At 33.6% G+C, this 21219-nt stretch overlaps 2 protein-coding genes across 2 annotated transcripts; both read left to right on the top strand.

The window, feature by feature from the left end:
• The first annotated feature begins 10694 nt into the window (after nt 1–10694).
• On the top strand, nt 10695–16866 carry LOC128547310 (CD5 antigen-like). The gene is made up of 2 exons (XM_053519607.1): nt 10695–11181; nt 16723–16866. The coding sequence occupies exons 1-2, from the start codon at nt 10983–10985 to the stop codon at nt 16863–16865; spliced, it is 342 nt and encodes a 113-aa protein (XP_053375582.1). The 5' UTR covers nt 10695–10982; the 3' UTR covers nt 16866.
• Nucleotides 16867–18339: 1473 nt separating this feature from the next.
• LOC123534265 (neurotrypsin-like) lies at nt 18340–20766 on the top strand. Its single transcript, XM_053519606.1, has 3 exons — nt 18340–18601; nt 19162–19309; nt 20568–20766. Exons 1-3 carry the CDS (start codon nt 18517–18519, stop codon nt 20731–20733), a joined length of 399 nt encoding a protein of 132 aa, XP_053375581.1. The 5' UTR covers nt 18340–18516; the 3' UTR covers nt 20734–20766.
• The last annotated feature ends 453 nt before the right edge of the window (nt 20767–21219 follow it).

The following is a 21219-nucleotide window of genomic DNA, read 5'->3' as shown; positions in this document are numbered from 1 at the left end:
ATAAATCAATAAGGATCGATTCTGGATTAACTCTTCCTTTTTTATTTAATTATACTATAGATAGCATGCAAATCAGTTACTTTCTAAACATTTTAGACTGTGGGGTATAATAAGTTATAAGATATACCTCAATTTAGATTCCAGATTTAAAACATTTCCCATTCTCATCCCCTCCAGAAAATCATGGCTACGACCTATGTATATTGTGTGTGTGTGGGAGGGGGCAGTATATAGCAGTGAGCTTGTCGGTCGGTCGGTCAGTCCGTTGGTTTTCATGGTTTCAGGACAATAACTCATGAAAGGCTTCACAGATTTAAATGATGTTTGGTACACAGGTGTAACATCATACAATACAGGTCAAGTTTGACTTTGAGGTCAGTAGGTCAAAGGTCACGGACACAAGGACTCGGAACAGTTAAACGGTCTCCGGATAAAAACCTGAGAATGCTCGGGCCTAGGATCATAAATTTTGGTACACAGGAATAACATCATAAAATACAGGTCAAGTTTGACTTTGAGGTTAGTAGGTCAATGGTCAAGGTCACAATGACCCGGAACAATTAAACGGATTTCCGGACGATAACTTGAGAACCCTTGGGCCTAGAATTATAAATTTTGGTACACAGGTGAAACATCATAAAATACAGGTCAAGTTCGACTTTGAGTTGAGTATGTCAAGGGACATGGTCACAGTGACTCGGAACAATGAAACGGTTTCTGGATGATAACTTTAGAACCTTTAGGAGGCCTAGGATCACGAAAGTTGATAGGGAGATTGGACATGACCAGCAGATGACTCCTTTTGATTTCGAGGCCGGTAGGTCAAAGGTCAAGGTCACAGTAACTCGGAAGAATTAAATCATTTCCGGACGTTAACTTGAGAAAGCTTGGGTCTAGGATTATGAAAATTGATAGGAAGGATTGTCATGACCAGCAGCTGATCCCAATTGATTTTGAGTTTAGTAGGTCAAAGGTCAAGGTCACAGTTACCCGGAACTGTTAAACGGTTTTCGGACGTTAACCTGAGAACGCTTGGTCCTAGGATCACGAAACTTAATTGAAAGGTTGATCATGACCAGCAGATGATCCCAATTGATTTTGAGGTTTGACTTTGACATTGGCTTACTTCCGTGACATTGCCGTTTTTTGGGGAATCCGATATAATTCGTCACTCCTTTGACAGCTCTCGTTGGTTCAGGCGTTGAACTCGGTTTATTAAAGAAATCTCTGACAGAATTACTAAAATTGCAAACTTTTAAATATTTCACAGAAGCACCTGTGAAGTAATTTCGTCTTAATAAGTGAATATGTTAGTGTAATAAAAACACAAATGTTTTCAAACGTTTTCGGTTGTGATAAACACTCATTACAAAATATTGAAATACCCTTTATTCAATAGATCATTAGGGTACATCTTAAAATTGACAAACCATAAAAGTTCAGTAGGTGGCCCGGGGGTGTAGTGGTGACTGTCAATCCAGAGGTCCGGGGTCGAATCCCTGTCCAGGCACTGGTAATTTCTGAGATGCTCTTGACTGTCTCCTAACTAGGAGGCCAGTACTGGTTCTTCCCTGGAAATACGGCTTCGCGTGTATCGGTGCTATACACCGGGCACGTTAAAGGTTAAAGAACCAGACTGTCTATTCATGAAAAGGGAGCTATATAGGTCAAATAGTACTAAATAGGTAATGAAGCAGCACTTCCGGGCTAGTCGGATAATAGCGGAAAGACAAAATCCTCATTTTTTTACAGTTAAAGTGGCATTTTCATGTTTTATGTTAGCCAGTGCCTATTTTTATTTCATTGTGGAGCTATACTTGACATTTTTGTAGCATTTTCAAGGAGATTGTTTTGCATTTTTAGACATGTAAACAAATCTTATTACTCATGTGTTCATACCCACATTTTAGATGTCAGTTTGGAAGATTTTCCATAGTGTTGACCTATCAGACAAAAATATCTCTTAGAAGATACATGAACCCTACTTTTCTTGGTGTTTTTTGGTGGATTATATGTCATTTAAGCACATAAGGCTAGTAATTATTTTTAAAATGGGCCTGGCTATGTGTTACAGCTTTCAGAAGATTGTTAATTTTATATAGAACATATAGCAAATTTCACTATATAAATGAAACTACAGAAAGCCACTTTCTACAAAAAAGAGGAATCCTCCATTTTTCCAAGTTAAAGTGGCATTTGCATATTTTATGTAAGCCGATCCTGTTTTTATTTCATTCTACTAACTTTACTACAAATTGAACGTGATTACGACCGTGAGAAGCTATGCTTTCTCAAAACCAAATCACTTACACGAACTCACCGTGCACGTTAAAAAAACCTCCCTAATTTTTAACTCGGACAGGAGGAAACGTGTTTCCGTAGCCTTTGTGTAGCACATTGAAATGCTCAGAAAATCTGAACAACGGAACTAATTAAAGCATGCTCAGATATATACCAAACCTGTACATGTTGCGATACTATATTTAAGACTATTATCTATGACATATGCTTTAATTCTAACATAAATATTTTAAGATTATTTTTTAAGTAAAGTATTCAGTTTACAAAATACTCATAAGAAGCACAAATAAATCCCAATATATATAGTTAATGTGTACAAGGTAGACTCTTTTCTGCATAGCTTTGTATTGAATAATATTATTAAAGAGAATCGTGGTTGAACAAATATCAATAAAGCAACAAATATCTAATATAATAAACCCTGAGCACTTCCTGCTTCAGACTCGTAAAGACATTAACATTAAATCTAGCATTTGAAAACAAATATGAAACTTTGTATTTATAATTGTAAAGTAGAGAATGAGGGACTTTGGTGAGTTTTAAATTGTCTCCCTTATTGGATTATGTCTAAGATAATAAAATTGTAAGTAGATCCCATCATTTGGAATCCTCTGATTTTATCGCTGTTTTGCATATGAGATACCTCAGTTCTAAGGTATGAGATATCTTGCATTTTTGTTAGATTAAATGTCTGGAATGTTAAATTTAGACACTGGAGTGTTTATAGAATATGTAGTTGAAGGCATTTCTAAATCAACAGTCATGATGATCAATAACTTAGCTTCATTTACACCATATTGTTACAAATAACACAGAGGTAACAACAGAGGAATCCAAATGAAAGGACCTAGTATAAAAGGGAGATAACTGACCAAAGTCTCCCATTTCTATATCATTCAGAACATCTGTCTGGATGGGAATCTTGGGAAGCGAAAATTGAAAATATAAGCCATCACGTATGTGATTGATACACCTCTAAATATTGGAACTGGTACCTGACGGCTAACTAACATATATAAATATTATTGTGCAATCAATATTCATTTTTGCTTGCAATGGTGTAAGAGAATAATATAATAACAAAGAGCAAACAAGCGAATGATTATCTAATGTCGCGTACGGCAAATTATTGTATGCTCCCATGCATTTAATGTATAACATGTATGCTGTACTGACTAAAGGTTAGGGTAAGTATCACTATGGTTACAAAATATATACATTTAAAGTACTTTTAGTTCAAACTGCTTCAATCCGATATATGCTGGAGTCTGTAATTTATACCGGCGCTCCAACTCTGCATTGAGTCACAGCTTTTTCTAATCCCGTACCGTACCGTACCCATACCGTACATCCGTATACGTAAATATAGGTTTTGTTCGGAGAAAGGCGTAAACTTTCATCGTTCTATGACATCAAAATGCCTCAAAAACACCTTAAAACCCGCTTATTAAGAAATCTGCCGTTTGATAATTTGATATATCTCTAAGACATTTGCTCAAACACTGAAAGAGTATTTCGTACCAACCTGCGTTGTATAAATGCCAGCCACATCCCACCTCGTTGTAATTTGATTTAAGCGAAATCTAATATGGTGACCTATCAATTTTCTTTTTGTTTTAGATTAAGTAGACATTACCAAAGGTCTGTGCAGAGTTTGATTAAATTCTATTATGTGAAACGCGATAAAATAGCGGAAGTACTAACTTAAAATTGACAAACATATGCAAAAATAGCCCTTGAGTCTGCTGGACAAGTATTCCTTTCTTTACAAAATCATTCTCTTTTTGATTTCTCTGAGCATGTTTCAAATAGATATATTGTTTTCCGTTATAAAAATGCTTAGATATCAATTTTATGCTGATTATTGTACTTTACTGAAATGTATTTTAGGATTTATAGAAATTTTGAAAAATGTTAAAAATAGCACCATATTTAGGGGCAAATTAGATTGAAACAAAGCTGGTGACCTAGTATTTTTATTTCACTTTTCAATACATCATAACATGATCTTTTAATACAAAACATTTCATCAAAATCTATTATTGAGAAAAAATTACGAAACTGTAGCGAGCGTCCTTAACGTTGGGTAAACTGTTATACTCAGCGTCACTGAAAAGTTACCACCCTAATGGCCCTTATATTTTAAAAAATCATATTGAACTGAGTTAAGGTATTAGGCCCATAATAGAGTACCTCCTTTTTGAAGAGTATTCAATTCCTACCATAAACTTACTTTGACTGCAATTCTCAGGGGGGCGTAGGTTCAAGCCCCACTGGGACCAAATTTTTTTTCTTTGTTTTCCTTATTTTCTAGCAAGTTCTTACTTCTTTCAAGACTTGTTATTGATTTATTGTACAAAAGTGGAAAACAAATCATTTGATAAGCGATTTCTTGCTGTTCAAAGCAAATTTACCTCTGAAACAGAATGGGTATAGAGTTAGACATCTTTAAAAATACCGAGTTACATGCGGTAAAAGTTCTCTATTTTGCCTTCATTCTTTAGATTACATATCGTGGAAGAAATGTAGGTAGGTTTTACTTCTGCCCCAAGGTTATTTTTGAATGAAGTGAGCAAAATTCAAAACAGACCCGCAGGATTCGACCTTAATTTTACGGTGCTGGGAGTTAGAATTCTGTCTCATTAAATCCGTTAACTTGAGGCACCCTAGAAAAAATGATATTGACAGTTTTATTTTAAGTTTTATAATTGTTTACCAATAGTTTGATGTTTCTTTCATAAAAAATAATGGTGTAATGAATTCTCTGCAAACGCTTCAGATAAAGGCCATCATTTTGAAATTTGTCTCTACTTGAGCTTGAGCAAATACCATAAATTACACAAAATTTATAAAAAACGGCACGGTAAAAGTTTTTAAAAATTTGCAACAAAGTGCGAATCACGGTCAACTGTAAGAATATACAAAGCAAATACCATTTTTTAAACATTACTATTAGGGGCCTAATACCTTAAACGCATAACACGACTACATCTTTGACGCAACTGAGACGTCACTGGTGTAAAGATTTGTCATATTCGATTAAATCCATTTGAGGCACGGGCTGCACGTGCAAAATGACTTTTTCCAGCAATATCAACATGTACGAATTTTTTATCGCAAATCAGTCCTCGCACTTGAAAGTTAGGCGACATACTAAAAGGTATACGTTAAAAAAAACCTAGAATATCCTTGCTAAGAATGCCACGTTTAAGGCACGATCAACGCCATCAGGCCATTGGCATGGTTGACGCCGAACTTTCATGTCGCGAAATTGCACGTCGTATGTGCTTTTCTCACCTGACAGTCATGAAATGGGTTAGGAGACATGATCAGACAGGGTCTATGAGTAATAGAGCGCGCACAGGCCATGAAAAAGTGACGTCGATATTGTATAAAATAGTAAAGAGGTGTATATTAGGTGGTAACTTTTCAGTTACGCAGAGTATATTAATGCAGAATTGTTAAACACGAAAACTATTGATTTAAAATGTATTTGTATTGTCGGATATTGTTACTATTGTTTTGAAATTATCAATTAGCAAATCTGATGCAAACTATATGTCAAAATGCCAACTTGTTTTCATCCCCATTTCACCACTTTAAAACAAGTTATTGTAAAAAAGATAAGCTTCCGCTGCAAATCGACATTCATATTTGTACGGTATAATTATTTCGGATTGAAACTATATTGCCGGATTGTTGCAGTGAGGCCTAAGTCAACCTTTTTGTTTGTTTGCGTTTTCTTTTGTTTAGTTAAGGTCATTTGAACTACAGCATGATATTTTTTTCTTCAGCCAGAGTCCAAAATTAGATGGGACCGTGTATAGGCAGAAATAAAATTTATGTAAATAACCTTCAACAGTTAAAGTTGAATAGATAATTGTCACACACTTTATGTATACATACCAATTTAAAAATAGCATTATAACGATTATGTATGATACATGTAAATTTGTTGATATTCTAAAAATTGTGATAACACACAAAATATATTTAAGACTGGTTTCTCTGATGACACATCATGAACGGTCACTTATTAATATTTATTCCTCATCCCCTACGAAGACGAGATGGTGGGTAAACTGTTTTGTTGGTCAATCGGTACTTTCTTTGGTTGGTTCCGATTAATAACTATACAACGCTTTAGCTGAACTTCAAAGTATGATTTCACGTGGTCACTTGATGACCTGTATCGTTTTCGGAATTAGTAGATAAGTCACAATGCCATTGAGACTATAACCGTTTAGATTTACAGTGATTTAAGTTCATATAATGAATGTTGGTCGTCAGTAGATGATCTTTGCTGTTTGGGAGTCAATAAAACAATAATAAAGGTCACAGTTACATCGAGAATGTAAACGGTTTCCAGTCAATATCTGGGCAATGTTTTGGTTTAAGATTGCCAAACTTTAAAGCATGATTGTCTGTGGTCAGTGGATGACCCCTTACGTGTTGGGAACTAGTAGATCAAAGGTCAAAGTCGCAGAGACCTCGATGCTGAAAAATGTTTCCAGTCAATAACTTGGAAATGTTGTGGCAAAGGAGACATGATTGACTATTGTATTGGAAGTTAAAATTACACACGTGTAATAGCTATGATTTCAGCCTTTATTTTAGTACAAGTCTATGGTTCCAAAAGTAAGACAATTACAATGATTCTGTAATTAGATATATGTATGTTCAATGTATACTAAATTAAACTTTATTTGAAATTCTCGACGTGTATATTACGTGAAGCGAGCAACAACAGACACTTACTTAGTAGTATAACGTGAATGAAATTACTAAACGTTCGCGTACACATACACATATTGAAATGGCAGCCTTCGTTGGTTACTCAATGACCGATCTCAAATGTGTTATTTCATTGAAGATGACAGCCATTGACCTTTTTCTTTTTAAGTTACACTTTTACTCATGATACTATTGCTATTCTAACTTCAAATTATTTTTAAGGACCTTTTGCTTTTATACATGTATTTTAGTAAACAGTGTCTGAATTTTATTTTCAACGTTATTTTATTATCAAAATATTCTGTCGTAAGACTTCTGGTGAGTTCGATCGGAGGAGTTTGGAAAACAGAATGGTTTTAACAGAACAGAACAGCACGAAATTTATTGATTTAAGCATACAAGCATCAATATGACAATCACAGTAAATAACATTAAATGATACATATCGAGAGTGGTCATATAAAATCAAATTTAAGTCATGCGTTCTTACGTATTCAAAGTATCATTTCTGAATTTGAAGCTTTTAATACAATATAGTTCCAGTTTAGTCAACAAACATTTTGTTTTCTGAGTTTAACAAAGATACAAAACTGTACAAACTAGGTCGAGTCGTATAGAAACTTGGAATATACATATTTCTAATCTGGGTATACAATTGACATTCTAGTATAAAATGAAACTCATTTTCCAAAACATTTAAGTTGCATAAAAAACATATTCGTTGAGTCCTTTCTATAATTTTATGGCGACCAGTTTCAATGTTTTACGTTATGAGAATTTAATCTTATTTTTGCTATAATATATCTAAACTTTGGGATTTCTATAATTTTAACGAACAGTTGCTTCAGTATCACGGAAATGTGCTGAAGCTTTTCAAATCTAGTGATCGTTCATTTTGATGGAATACTGGAATTAAATGTACTTTTTAAATTACTTAATGATGTGAATATCTTTCCTGTGAAAATATAAAAACATTGAAATATTCAAAGGTCACTTAAAAACATGGCAACAAATATAAAATGCAATTGCAATATTGTAATTTGTTAAAGGTAATATAAAAGTCTAAAATTTGCAAGCGGTCAAAACGATTGACATTGTTTAACGGGAAGAAAAACTCTTAATTATTACTCAGCTGACTATGTGCATGGTGGTAAAATAATACATGTGTTAGAGTGATTTTATTAGGCTATATGTGTTGTAATCATGTATTGATATTGTTTATGAAATCCGTTTAAACTGTAGACTATCATATATCATTGTCAAACAATGAAGTACTCACGAAAATACCTCTAGTCACGAGGATACCGTTGATACAGTTGAATTTAGTATTACCTTTAACCAATTGCATGTAAAAGTAGATAACTAGCATAGGAATGTAAAGGTTAACTCCAAAAACAATGGAACCTTTAGACAAATTTTAAATAACATTTAATCTAAGTCCATATAAATGTGACTAATTAATTATTTCTCACTAGAAAATTACTCATGACAATAATAACTTTAAATATATTTACATCTAAATATATATAATACTGTACAGTAAAATTCTTACATTCTGAATAAGTACTACAAAATACAAACTTCATAAATACGTGTTACAGTTTGTATATCTTTTAGTTATACTAAGATATTTGGATATTGTTCACGGTTATTTATCTCATTGACCTTGTGTCATTTGCATGTCATTCTGTTTGAAATATACCGATCTCAAAAATGGACAACGGTTTGTTACAATACCCGGGTATGATTGCCGGCGGCACCAAAGTTGTTTTTCTCTTATCCGCATTCACAATCTTACCTATAGCGTGTAATTCTTAAGTCACAAAAGTCCTTGTAATCACATATAACTCTTAGTTTTAACATCTTTCTCTGCCATGGTCCAAACGTTAGTTCAGATTTCAGCCACAGTAACTTGCTATGAACAGTTGCGATTGATATCAGATCACCTATATTGTGTTTCATTCTAGACTGCTCTTGTAGTCATACAGGAGTACAAGTCCCTTTCTAATGAATTTTAAGGTCTCCTCCAGTATAGCTCTAAGTGTTGACAAACCTTTCATTTCTTTTTGTCTCTCGAATGTTTGTTGTAAGTCATCACTGACAGATTGTAGTTGACAGGAAACACGACGTTGTCTGAGTTTGTGTTGAATATTCACTTTTACATCAGCGTCAAATACTTCGTCGTTTATATCTGCCATGCTTATGTTTTTCTCTTCTGAAGTCATGTTAATACTTATCCATACTTTCTTAATATTCCATTTCTTCTGGTCGTGATTTATAGTACTTCCTCTGTTTTTTAGCAATAACTTTTAAACGTAAGAAGAAAGCTGAGGAAAACACCTTTGGAAATCCTTTGATTATCTAACAACATTCAAGCGTGTTATTAGACCGTTTTAGGCATATGTTTCTTTGTTACCAGATACAAGAGTGGTATTCTTTAAGTTACCATATCATATATCATAATGTTATTACTTGTTCGAATGTTATGAGTCATGAAAAGTGTAAAGTGTTATCTGATAAAGTATGAAAATAAAGTTAGGTAATCAAAACAAATAGGTTTTGACAAAAAGTACACCGTACTATTTTTAAATATAGATACGTGTTCACTAAACCGCTGTCCAGGTTGGAAAAATGCTTATTCTAATATATTTTCTTTGTGAACAAACTTACATCTGCTTTTTCTTTTATAGATATTGTCTAACTGACATTGAAATTCCTGCGTTTTTTCTATTATTATAATTACGTTCATGTTTTCCTGCATTTTGTCCATAAAATCAAAGGACAAGGGTCACTTAAGCGTATTATTACTAAACCAACACAACTCGGAAAAAGATCAGATTGATTACACATGTAACTGAAAAATATGCACTGTTTGCTACCGATATTTAACTTTTTTCAAACAGAATTATTATTTTGTGCAAAACATATCTTTGAACAGATTGGTTTTATTTACAATTTTGACATGTTTCGCTATTGCGCAATACTAAAAATTGGGTTGGAATGTGCGGGTATTTTTAATCATAGGCAAATACCTTAAAAACAATGAAACGGGCCTATATATCTTATTTCACTATAGTATAGACGTATGTTAATTGTGATAGGTTTCATTAAAATTCAAATTGTAGAAATCTATCTGCAAAAATGTCATCAAAAGTGTGGTTTCCCCATAGACTGCCATTATGAAACCTGTGTGAAGTCAAGTTTTTTTTTAAAATCAATCTAGCAAAACATCAAGCATACGACCCTATTTTTTATTTGCTAAGTTAAGTCAGAAGTTTTTAAATAACAGCGTTTAATGGAATTGTACATTGTAGAAAAATATTGATCCGAACGTGCAGAACTACCTTAAGTTATTGATTCTTCTCAAATATTAAAAGTTTGACTTTACAATTTAAAAGTGCATGGTGGCTGGAGCACGTGGTCTGACTGGGGTACCTGCAGTACATCTTGTGGGATAGGATTAAAAAGACGAGACAGGCATTGTAATAATCCATACCCATCATTGTTTGGAGACCACTGTTTCGGTGAAAACATAAACTATGATGTTTGTGCGGATCATATGTGCACAAGTAAATAACTTTGTCCTAAACCATGTTAAGTATTTTATGAAAAAGCCATAGAAGAAAATAATGAGGGCAGTTTTAGTGTTATTTTAAACTCGACTGCTTGCTACAAAACCGAAATGGTTCAGAAAGCGTAGGGCAAAGACAAAATGTGGATGCAACATGCATTTATAAAATAAATACATTCCAGATACCCATCAAAGTATTTCGTAATCGTTGAAAATAGCCTTTCACTATTACTATATCGACAAATCCTTGCATGTTCATCTTGTTATTTTCACAGAGTTTTCTACTTTTCACAATTCTATACTATGTTTTAGTATTCTTCTGTGGAATCTTAGCTAAAGATCTCACAGTAAGTTTATCAAATATAATTTCACAAGAATGCGATCATGTTTAAAATCTATACTGTATGTGCCAGGCGATAAATGGACAGAATGGGGAGAATGGGATGCCTGTAGTGTGACATGTGGCGTCGGTCTGAGAAGAAGAGAACGTAACTGCACTGTGTCAAGTTTACTTCTTCAAACATGCGCAGGAGATTCGTTTGAAATTGAAATATGTCCTACAATTGATTGCCCAGGTAACTGTATCTTGAACAGTGTCTCTGCGTGTATTCATGTTAATTTCCCGTGAGAGTATCAATTCAAAACAAATAAGTTTGTTTTTTCCTTATTTTGATTGAAGTGTTACGTAAATATTACATATTTAGTAAAGGTTGTACAGTGGTAAAAAAAAACCTATATAATCTATACAGACTAATGAAAACTTCTGAGTTGTAGTGCATAGCCAGACCCATTTGAATAAGAATTACTCACCTTATGTTCTAAATGACCTTTGAACAACACAAAATACCAAGAAAAGTAGGTGTCATGTATCTTCTGACATGTTACCACTACGGAACTTCTTCAAAAATGACAGCTGAAATATAGAGAGGGATACATATGTAATTTGGTTTGTATACATTTTTATATATTCCAAAAATCTACTTGCAAATGTTAACAAATTGTCAGGCATAGATCCAAAATAAAATAAAAACAGAGAATGGCTTACATAAAACATGAAAATGCCATGAAAGTTTACAGGTAAGAAAGGATTTCTTTTTTTTTTTTCTCGCCATTATCTGAGCCCGGATGTAGTGCTTGATTAGCTATTTACTACTACTGTTCGCTTTAGTTTATACAGTATTTATTGATACATCTTGTACATAAATCACATGTGGAATGGACTGATATAACTCGTGGCCCAGTCCATTTGTATATGTTACTTTTGTGATAATATTATTGTATATATGTCTAATAACAAATACAATAAAATACTATTAAATTTAATTCTAACACGACCAGCGAATAACCTACATACATGTAGTCTAAGAGCAAAATCTATCTCGAGTTATTCTACAATAAACCACTCGAGTGCAAAGACGTCATCCGATCCAGGTGCGTAGCACAGTCGTAAAAAGTAGTTACCATTTTCTCTGACACTGTTGATACTAGAATGTCGTGTTAGAATCGAAATAACAGGTTCCCAAGTGTGATTTATCGTAGAATAACCAGACTTTTCGTTCTTATGCAAAACAATATATCCTTATGATATATTCTTACGCATAAGAACTCAAAACACGGGTTATTCTACGATAAACCACACTTGGGAACTTATTATTTCTTAAATAAACCACATACATACAGTCAGTATAACTTACTCATTTCCGTGTTATTAATGTAATATGTAAAATAATATTGTTTATGCCTAGATATTTATAAGTTTAAACTCGATCTTTAGTTTTTCTGGTTGATGAAATTGAAAATTACAAAAGAAATAAAATTAGTAATTTAAAGAAATTGGGTAAATAGGCGTATAGTTTAACAGCCAGTTTGTGAATTATATTAGAATATAATGTCAAAATTCATCCACTTTTCTTAATTATCAAATTACGTTGATTCTATACGTCATACTCTGTAGTTACTAAACCCAACTGTCTTCTAATGTGTCATAGTTGAAATAATCTATCTCCATATCCGCAACTAGGCGGAGTAATGACGTCAACAAAATGGTGGCCATTTCAACAGTTTTAGTGTAGTTAACATCAGTATTATGCTTGTTATTGTTTTTACAGAAGGTGATATTTTGATTGTTTCTTAACTGATAGCATAATGGGAAATAAAATGATAGATGTTTAAATTTTTTAAAGAAAAGGTTTCACTTCTAAATGGAAAAATATTGATAAAGTTTAACAAAGGAAAACTATCATTCTTGGTAGGAAAAATATGGTATATATTTACTAAATTATTAATAATAAATAAATTTCAGAAAAGAAAAACACAATCGGTATAATTTTCCTTGGCTGTTATCCTACAATACCATTATGTGAAATTGCGAAAATATGTGACAAATTCTGACCAATATGTCTCTATAATACCGGGCAATGCGACAAGTGGTAATTTTTATTCTTATCGCAACTTTTGGATAGCAACGATTCAGTGATAAACAGTCCTTTTTCACATTTCGTCTTCTCATCGATCTGAATATCTTTAATCTATTTGAAACATTCTAAATTTAATAATTTTGACATACACCTTTCCGGAATATGCTGTAAGTAAGATAATTACCACACTTTATAACTTTGATATTTAAGGTAAAACATAATGGACATCTCCAGCAAAAGGAGAAAATTTTCAGGAGAAAAAATTCAGTTAATCTCCGGGGTAATACGCAGTTACGGACTGTTTTGTGTTTCTGATATGAGTCTTGAGCCCAAAAATTATTCAATCAAGAGCTGTTAAATTCTTGTCTTACGACACAGCTTTTATCAGTTATTTATTATACTTATTTACAAGCTCCGTCTCGAAGTCACAGATCAATACCATAGTAATAAAACTGTCTTGATGTCTCAGACAGAAATCGAATATAAATTCCAAAAATGCAGCCCCTACTCCACACACACACACACTTCTCCCCTGCCATCCCAAATAAAATCATACAAAAATGTCTGTATGGGTGTGCAATGGTTGATATGTACACAAAATGTATAGACAGTAAAACCAGCAGACAACGGAACAAAATGCGACACCGCAGTGTAACCGTCTGTTGCAAATATTCAGCTTGAGCCCTCACTCTTCGTTCCATCAAGTGCCAAGGACACATAAACCTATGAATAAATGTTATGCTCTCTAGTTATATCCATTAGACACGTAATGGTAACATAGATATGAAATGTTAACACACAAAATGCTCATGTAAATACGGATAAAAACATTATGAACCAAACTTGCATGTACTCAATGCCTTGGCAGAGGGTACAGCACCAAAAAAATTAGTAATGACACGATTTAAATGAAAAATGCCCTTGCATTGGAACTACATGATTCATAAGGAGTGCTATGTTATATTAGTTTGGTGCTGTGGAAACCAAGTTTGAAGTTAGAAGCAAACGTTTTTATTGCGAAAAGTTTTAATTTCGACTTAGGTTTTCGTATGTCATACGGTTTACTTTACCTCTAGGAGTAAATAGTTTAGTATAGTATAGTTTTCTGTTATTGCCTTTGTGTGATAAATGATTATAAAAATGATATGCTATTGCGAGCAAATGTGTGCATTTTATATAGCATTATTTCAAGCGATTTTGTGCCCAGGAACACGTATTTGTTTTGCAATATACGTTAGTGTCACTTCTTAAAAAAATACTTGTGTGGCTCTGGTGGAAATAGTGCATATTAGTGAATTGAAATACATATAGGTTTTGTTGCACGGTTGAAGAACATAGGTATTAACTAGACAGTTTATATGTCGGGTATGGTTTTGAGCAAGTCAGTCACATTCACTTGCATGTGTTAGCACCTGTCTCCTCAAACAGATACTATATAGTTCTAACTTATCTCTAAGCAGGCGAAGCTAATAAAAGCAGTATTCCAAATGCGGTTCCTTAAATCCTGAGTAAATGACGTCGCAAAACGTGCATATGACCGGAAGCTACACATTGAAATTGTCCGTTCTGATGAGACGTTTGAGTGTTTTCTATTTCAACAGCCGCCGTTAGTTGGCTTGATGATTTATCGTTACAGCGTTGGATCAAGTTAATCCATGCGAAAGAAAGAGAATAATAATTATAGATATAAGGAATAAATTGTTGTCAATCTTCACTGCCTTTAAATGATGTTTTAGTAAATTCATGCTCTTATATTTGAAGCTGCTAATTAGCTTGGCAAAATTGAGTTAGCATTTGAACGTTTTCGGCAATAAAACATTTTTAGTCAATGCATCACTGTATTGTTACTTTTATGTGTATGCATATAGTACGAAATATTACTATCGGAAATATCGTAAATGATACCACAGCATTGCAAATACAAGCGTCGATTAAAATAATATATAGTTTATACATTGTATTATACATTTACGACGTCATAAAATTTTCTAGTCGCGGTTCCTAAAAGCGATACATGTTACATATTCATAAACTTATTTCCGTTTGGAATATGTCGCCACGTGGAACAATTTTTTTCCGAGCTGCACTTATTTTCGCTATACACTATTATTTACAATAACTCATTTTAGCTTTTTGTTGAATCTATCCCTTTTGTTTTATAAATATACAATACTTTGCATTTAGATCTACTTTTTAACAACAACAATATATATATTGAATAAAATAATATTAGGTTATTAAACATTGTTCTGTACAATACAGAGATATATTTGGACGTGTACCCAGCTGAGAAAACCATACTAGACGAACCGCCAGGCGAGTCCAATATGGTTTTCTCAGCTGGGTACGAGTGCAAATATATCTCGTATTGTACAGTACAATGTTAAATAACCTTTTTATTCTATTTTTTCTAAGTTTAAATTAAAAATGTTTCACTAAATATTGTGTTCCTGCCTTTTCTATATTTTCCCAGCTTGGTATGTGTGCAAATATATATTATACAGAACAATGCAATGATAGGCCTTAAATAACCTTTTTATTCTATATCTATTTTATCTAAGTTTAAATTAAAAATGTTTCACTGAATATTGTATTCCTGCCTTTTCTGTATTTTCCAGCTTGGTATGAATGCAAATATATATTATACAGAACAATGTTAGGCCTTAAATAATCTTTTTATTCTATATTTATTTCACTTCATACGTAATATACGTAGTTCATTGAATGTTGATTTTCTGCGTATCGGTATTAAATAAATTATATGGTGCAACCTCCCTACAACAGCCATTTGGCGATTTGGGTGGTTATAATACTTGGCTGAGATATTATGCCAACAAACATTGTCAGCAAGTTGGTGAAGATCGGATGAAAACTGTTCGACTTAAGAGAGCGGCCAGGGCTAAATTCCCCGTTTTTTTCCGAGTAATTCATTGACTGGTACAATTTGGCTGGTTATCGAAATTGGCAGAGATGTTATGACCACAAACATTGTCAGCAAGTTTGGTGAAGATCCGATGAAAACTGAATTAGAGAGCGGACATGTTTTGGATGTCGACCGCCCGTACGCTGCAATTCATAATCTTCTCCATTTTGTTTTTAACTGTTAAAAAAAACTTCCGAGGTAGCTATTCAGACAGCCGATCTCTTCCAATTTCTTAGTTTCGTCCGGAACGGCTTCTTTTAGCCACTTTTCAAATGTTCCAACATCTGATGATGTTTTTCTTTTTTACTGTATTTTTAGGTTTTTGATTATTAACGAACGTGTTAATATCTAAATCAGATAGCATTGTCATCACTTGAATCGTTTTTGTGTGTTGTAAACAAAAAAGAACGACAATTAAATCCTGATTTCAAGACGCATAATCAAACTCTTTACATAGAGCGTCTACTTCATCCGATTTACATTCGGTACATTTTCACGCGTTTCGGGCTTTATCGTATGTTTAACATGGGACTGTTGAACCATCCAAATACAGAAAATACAGGATGTTTTGTACGCGCGTGCGTCCAAATACAGAAAATACAGGATTTTTTTGTACGCACGTGCGTCCAAATACCGTAATATATTGTACGGTCACGTGTTGCAAATGAATGTTCGCGATTGGATAGATAAAATAGATATAGAATAAATAAAGATAAAAAGAAAAACTTTCAACTAAATTTAAAAGGATGAATGATCTATTTATATGTCCGCTGCAGCTGTACGCTTGGTAAATGGAGCCAATAAGTATGAAGGAAGAGTCGAAGTGAATCACAAAGGAGAATGGGGAACTGTCTGTAATGATGGATTTGGTACAGAGGAAGCACGAGTAGTTTGTAGAATGTTAAACTTACCGTGGTAAATACAGGTTTTATTTTGTAATACCATAATAAATATATTCATGAAAATATATTTAATATTATATAACACGGTACATTTTACTACAGCAAGAAATACGGGGAAAGTTTGGTTCAGTTGTCTGAATGCGATCAATTACTTTGGCAGTTCTTTCCATTTGAGAAGGCCATATAGGTACCGGCAAGGGCTAGCTTTACAACTGCATTGTAAATATTTTATTGACCTTTCGATAGAAGAAAAAGGGAAAAGACTGTATTTGGTGTTGCAAAAACCTCTTCTAGTATGAATAGTTATACCTTATAGTAATACAATGTAGTGTCATTTCTGAAAAAATGCTGTACTACGCAGAAATATCAACACCGATTAACGCTGGACGCGAAACAAGATGGAATCGTGTACGTCCGACTATTTTCCTTTTTTTACTGGGATAATAAGTATAGAATAAAATGTTTATTTAAACTTGTACTGTACAATACGGGATATGTTTGGACTCGTAGACTTTCGAAAAACATATTGGACTTCCCAGTTGGCTCTTCCAATATGTTACCTCGAATTGATACTCGCCGTATTGTACAAAACAATGTTAGATAACGTAATATAATTGCACGTAGGATTTAAAAAGAAAGTGGCAATTTCCAAGAACACTGTCCTTCTAGAGGCCGCTAGAGCAAACATTACAAATACATTTAAATGAATTCGTCTCATGAACCACCTGATAGCTCTTCATCACACTTGGTCTTTAGCATTAGTGTAAGGTCTTCTCCAAAATATGTTAACATTGGTTTGTTGGTCCGTTTTAGGGGCCGCTAGAGTTAAAAATGTATATATAAGAAACATTTAAATGACTTCTGATGAACCACTTGAAAGATCTTAATCAACTTGGTTAGTAGCTGTATAAACTTCTCCAAAGTTTATTCAAATAAGGGCACTTGGCCAATTTTAGGGTAGCTAGAGCTAAAATGTGTAACCTTTAAGCGATTTCTTCTCATGAACCGCTTGATGTGTTTTCATGAAACTAGATCTGTAGCATCATTGTAATAGTTCCGCATGATCCGTTTTAGGGGCCACCAGAGCTAAAACAGAAAAATCTCTAAACAACTTCTTGTCATCAACAACTTTTATCTATTGGTTTTGCACTTTAGGCCGCCACAGCAAGCTACAGAAAAAAACAATTTTTAAATAACTTTTAATGAACTGCTTAAAAAATTTCACCAAACTTGATCAGAAGCAATGTCAAAAGGTCAAGGTCATCAACAAGTGAGCGACTTAGATCCATTTGGGCCGCTTGTTTCATAAGTAATCTTAGCGGTTGTTACTGAAAGAAAGGAAATGGCTGTCGATAGTATAAAAATGATATTCTGGCTGTCTTCAGGCGAACGTCCCAATGCAACAGCATCTCTTTAACCTTCTTCTGAAAGCAGAAGAAAGAGAATGAAAAATGATCTAAGACTGTATCTCGTTAGTTAATCTTTGACATATAAAATGTCTGAGGATCTCTCCAATACACTTATAAGAATATATCTAATCATCTAAGATGATAAAATGGTTAAATTTCATTTTGTGTCAGGGATAGCGGATACACATACTCTGATTCAAATTTTGGACAAGGAACATTGCCTATACTGTTGGACGACGTAGTGTGTTCCGGCTCGGAGATGAGCCTTGAGGACTGTTCTCGTCGTTCTTGGGGCACAAACAACTGTGGAATCGGCGACGAAGTTGGAGTTTCGTGTAAACCAAGTAAGAATATTTAATGACATTTTTTTTCAAATTTTATTAAATTTATACCACGAATAATCAATCAGCTATATCTAGACAATAAAATTCTGTAGCAGTAAATGGGTTTTGTGTTCGTGCTTATATATTTTTACCTTAGATTACTAATATGTCGTATTCTATATAAAGTGAAATGTTGTGCATTTTATTATATAGAAACTATTGGATTTTATACTGGCTATGTGCAAGATTTGCATGTTATTTGTTTTCAGTGATCTAATTGAAATCTTAATTTATATTGTAGTTTGAATTGGAAAACTTGTCTTTTGTTAGTTGGTTCCTAGAATGTTGAAAAGTAATATTTTTCCAATAGGATCAGCAATGATTTTAGCAAAAGTCACGTGTCAGTAATTTTCAGAAGTTTTCAGAAGCCTTATTCGACAATTTGAAATGTTCATTGAATTTTATTATGCTTGACGTTAACAACATGTCGAGGCTTTGTTTTTCAACAATGCTGTGAGAATAAATGAATAAATTATAAATTTAAATTTTAACGACCTAGTTATTTTTCATATATTTAAAAGATCTGCACATCCGTCTTGTTGGAGGAAGCACTTCCCGTAGAGGACGCGTGGAGGTGACTATCGACGGTAGTCATTGGGGTACAATGTGTGACGATAGATTTAATAACAACGCCGCTAAAGTTGTGTGCAGAATGTTAGGTTATCCAACGTATGTTGTTATTTACATTTGTGTATGTACTCGTGATTACGGCTTTAAATCACCGGCTGTTTTAGTTTTATGTATTGCAACTTCAATGACATATTTATGTTTTAATTCTCGACAGACAATTTAAAGACTTTTTGTGGACGGAAATGTCTCCTTTTCAAGCTTTCGAATCATGAAAAATATTAATTTTAGTTGGAATATCTATTACTAAAGAAATTATCTGTTTCCGGCATGTAAACTGATTTTAGCTTTGGTTACCACCTAATTCTCAGTATTTAAAGCAATACAGCCTGAAAAATATGTATATCGTATTGCTCATCAATTCTGCTATGATTTGATGGCACAATTATATCTATAATACCTCAACACGACATGTGTTGTAACTATTTATATGAAACTGTAGTGATGCACATGGAACATGATCATGCAAACGTTCCAGACTCTTTTCTGCATAACTTTGTATTGAATTATATTTTGATAAGAATCGTAGTACGTCACAGGGGTACATGTATTTAATGTAATAATTGACAAAAAATGAAAAAGGTAACATTTATAGCCGTAAGTCAGAGAAGTTTTGGAGCAATCAGAAATTCTGTCAAAAAAAGACACTTGGGAAGCGACGGTTGAACATAGGAATGTTGTATGCGATTTGTTACGACATTTTGTATGTAATATTTTAACGAATTTAAAAAGGTGCATGTAACAACGAGCTCAAGGTTGTCTGAATTTATTAATGGGTAAAATATAGATAGGAAAAATAGTTAAAAACTAATGATCGTTTTGCCAAAAATGAAAATGAAAGGGGAAGGAAAAAAACCTTCAATACCACGGATGTTTTCAGGTCGGGAGTGGTGGTCTAGTGGATAAGGCGTCGGCTGCTCAATCCAGGGGTCGTGGGTTCAACCCCACTCAAGGCACGACAATGACTTCTCATATGACATTTAGGTAGCGGACTAAAGAATGGTTCCAATAAGCTTGAAGCTTTCATCACAATCGAGCTAAATCAAATTAGCATAAACTAACAGATGATCAATAATTAGATTTATATTGAAAATATAAGCAAGGACATATGTGATCGACACACCCCTACATATGGGAAATATAAATACTGCTGTGCAATCAAATTTCGTTTTTATTTGTTGTCCAAAAGAAAATGCTGTAACAGAATTGTAGGTCAGGACAAACAAGCTAAATATGCATTCAGTAATTCCAACAGTGTTATATGTACAGTTATATGACACTTCCCCTTTATTACTTTTAGATCAAATGCACGATATAACACCAGTGTCAGTCGAGGCACTGGGCCAATTTTCCTGGATGAAGTCAACTGTACTGGGTCAGAGACATCCTTGCTCTTGTGTAAGCACAACCGATGGGGTGATGACGACTGCCACCACGATGAAGATGTCGGGGTTGTATGTGCTTAGAAACGGGAATATTGTATCAACTCTATAACACTTTCAATTATTTCTTATCTATTAAAATAATATTTGCAAAATATTGCTCGCTAATATAAATTGTTGTTATTAATATGGCCAACATTTACATTTACGCATGTCAATATGCAGTACTTTAAATTGAAATTATGCTTTACTGACTTTTTCATACAAAACGGAAACAAATCAAGTCATTATATAGCTTGCCAGATGACACTGAGATCGCAAGTAAGGTATTCGATGATTTTATTTCCGTAAATGGTACAAATAAATGTCTGTGTCAAAACGCTCGTGAAAGATATTTCCATCTTTATCTCACACTGTTCAGTTCAAGCTCCTTCTAGTCCAATATAAACACTGCGTGCTTATTTCGTATCATAGATAATATTTTCCTTGCCAATAAGAGTCGTGACATTGCAGTGTTTGTGGCTGATTTTGATTATCATCTTTCTTGGTAGAACCACGTGGTTTTCCCTT

Source organism: Mercenaria mercenaria, chromosome 12 (assembly GCF_021730395.1).
Source record: "Mercenaria mercenaria strain notata chromosome 12, MADL_Memer_1, whole genome shotgun sequence".
Classification (NCBI taxonomy): domain Eukaryota; kingdom Metazoa; phylum Mollusca; class Bivalvia; order Venerida; family Veneridae; genus Mercenaria; species Mercenaria mercenaria.
The sequence above is the reverse complement of the archived record's forward strand: the minus strand, read 5'-3'. Positions and strand labels throughout refer to the sequence as shown.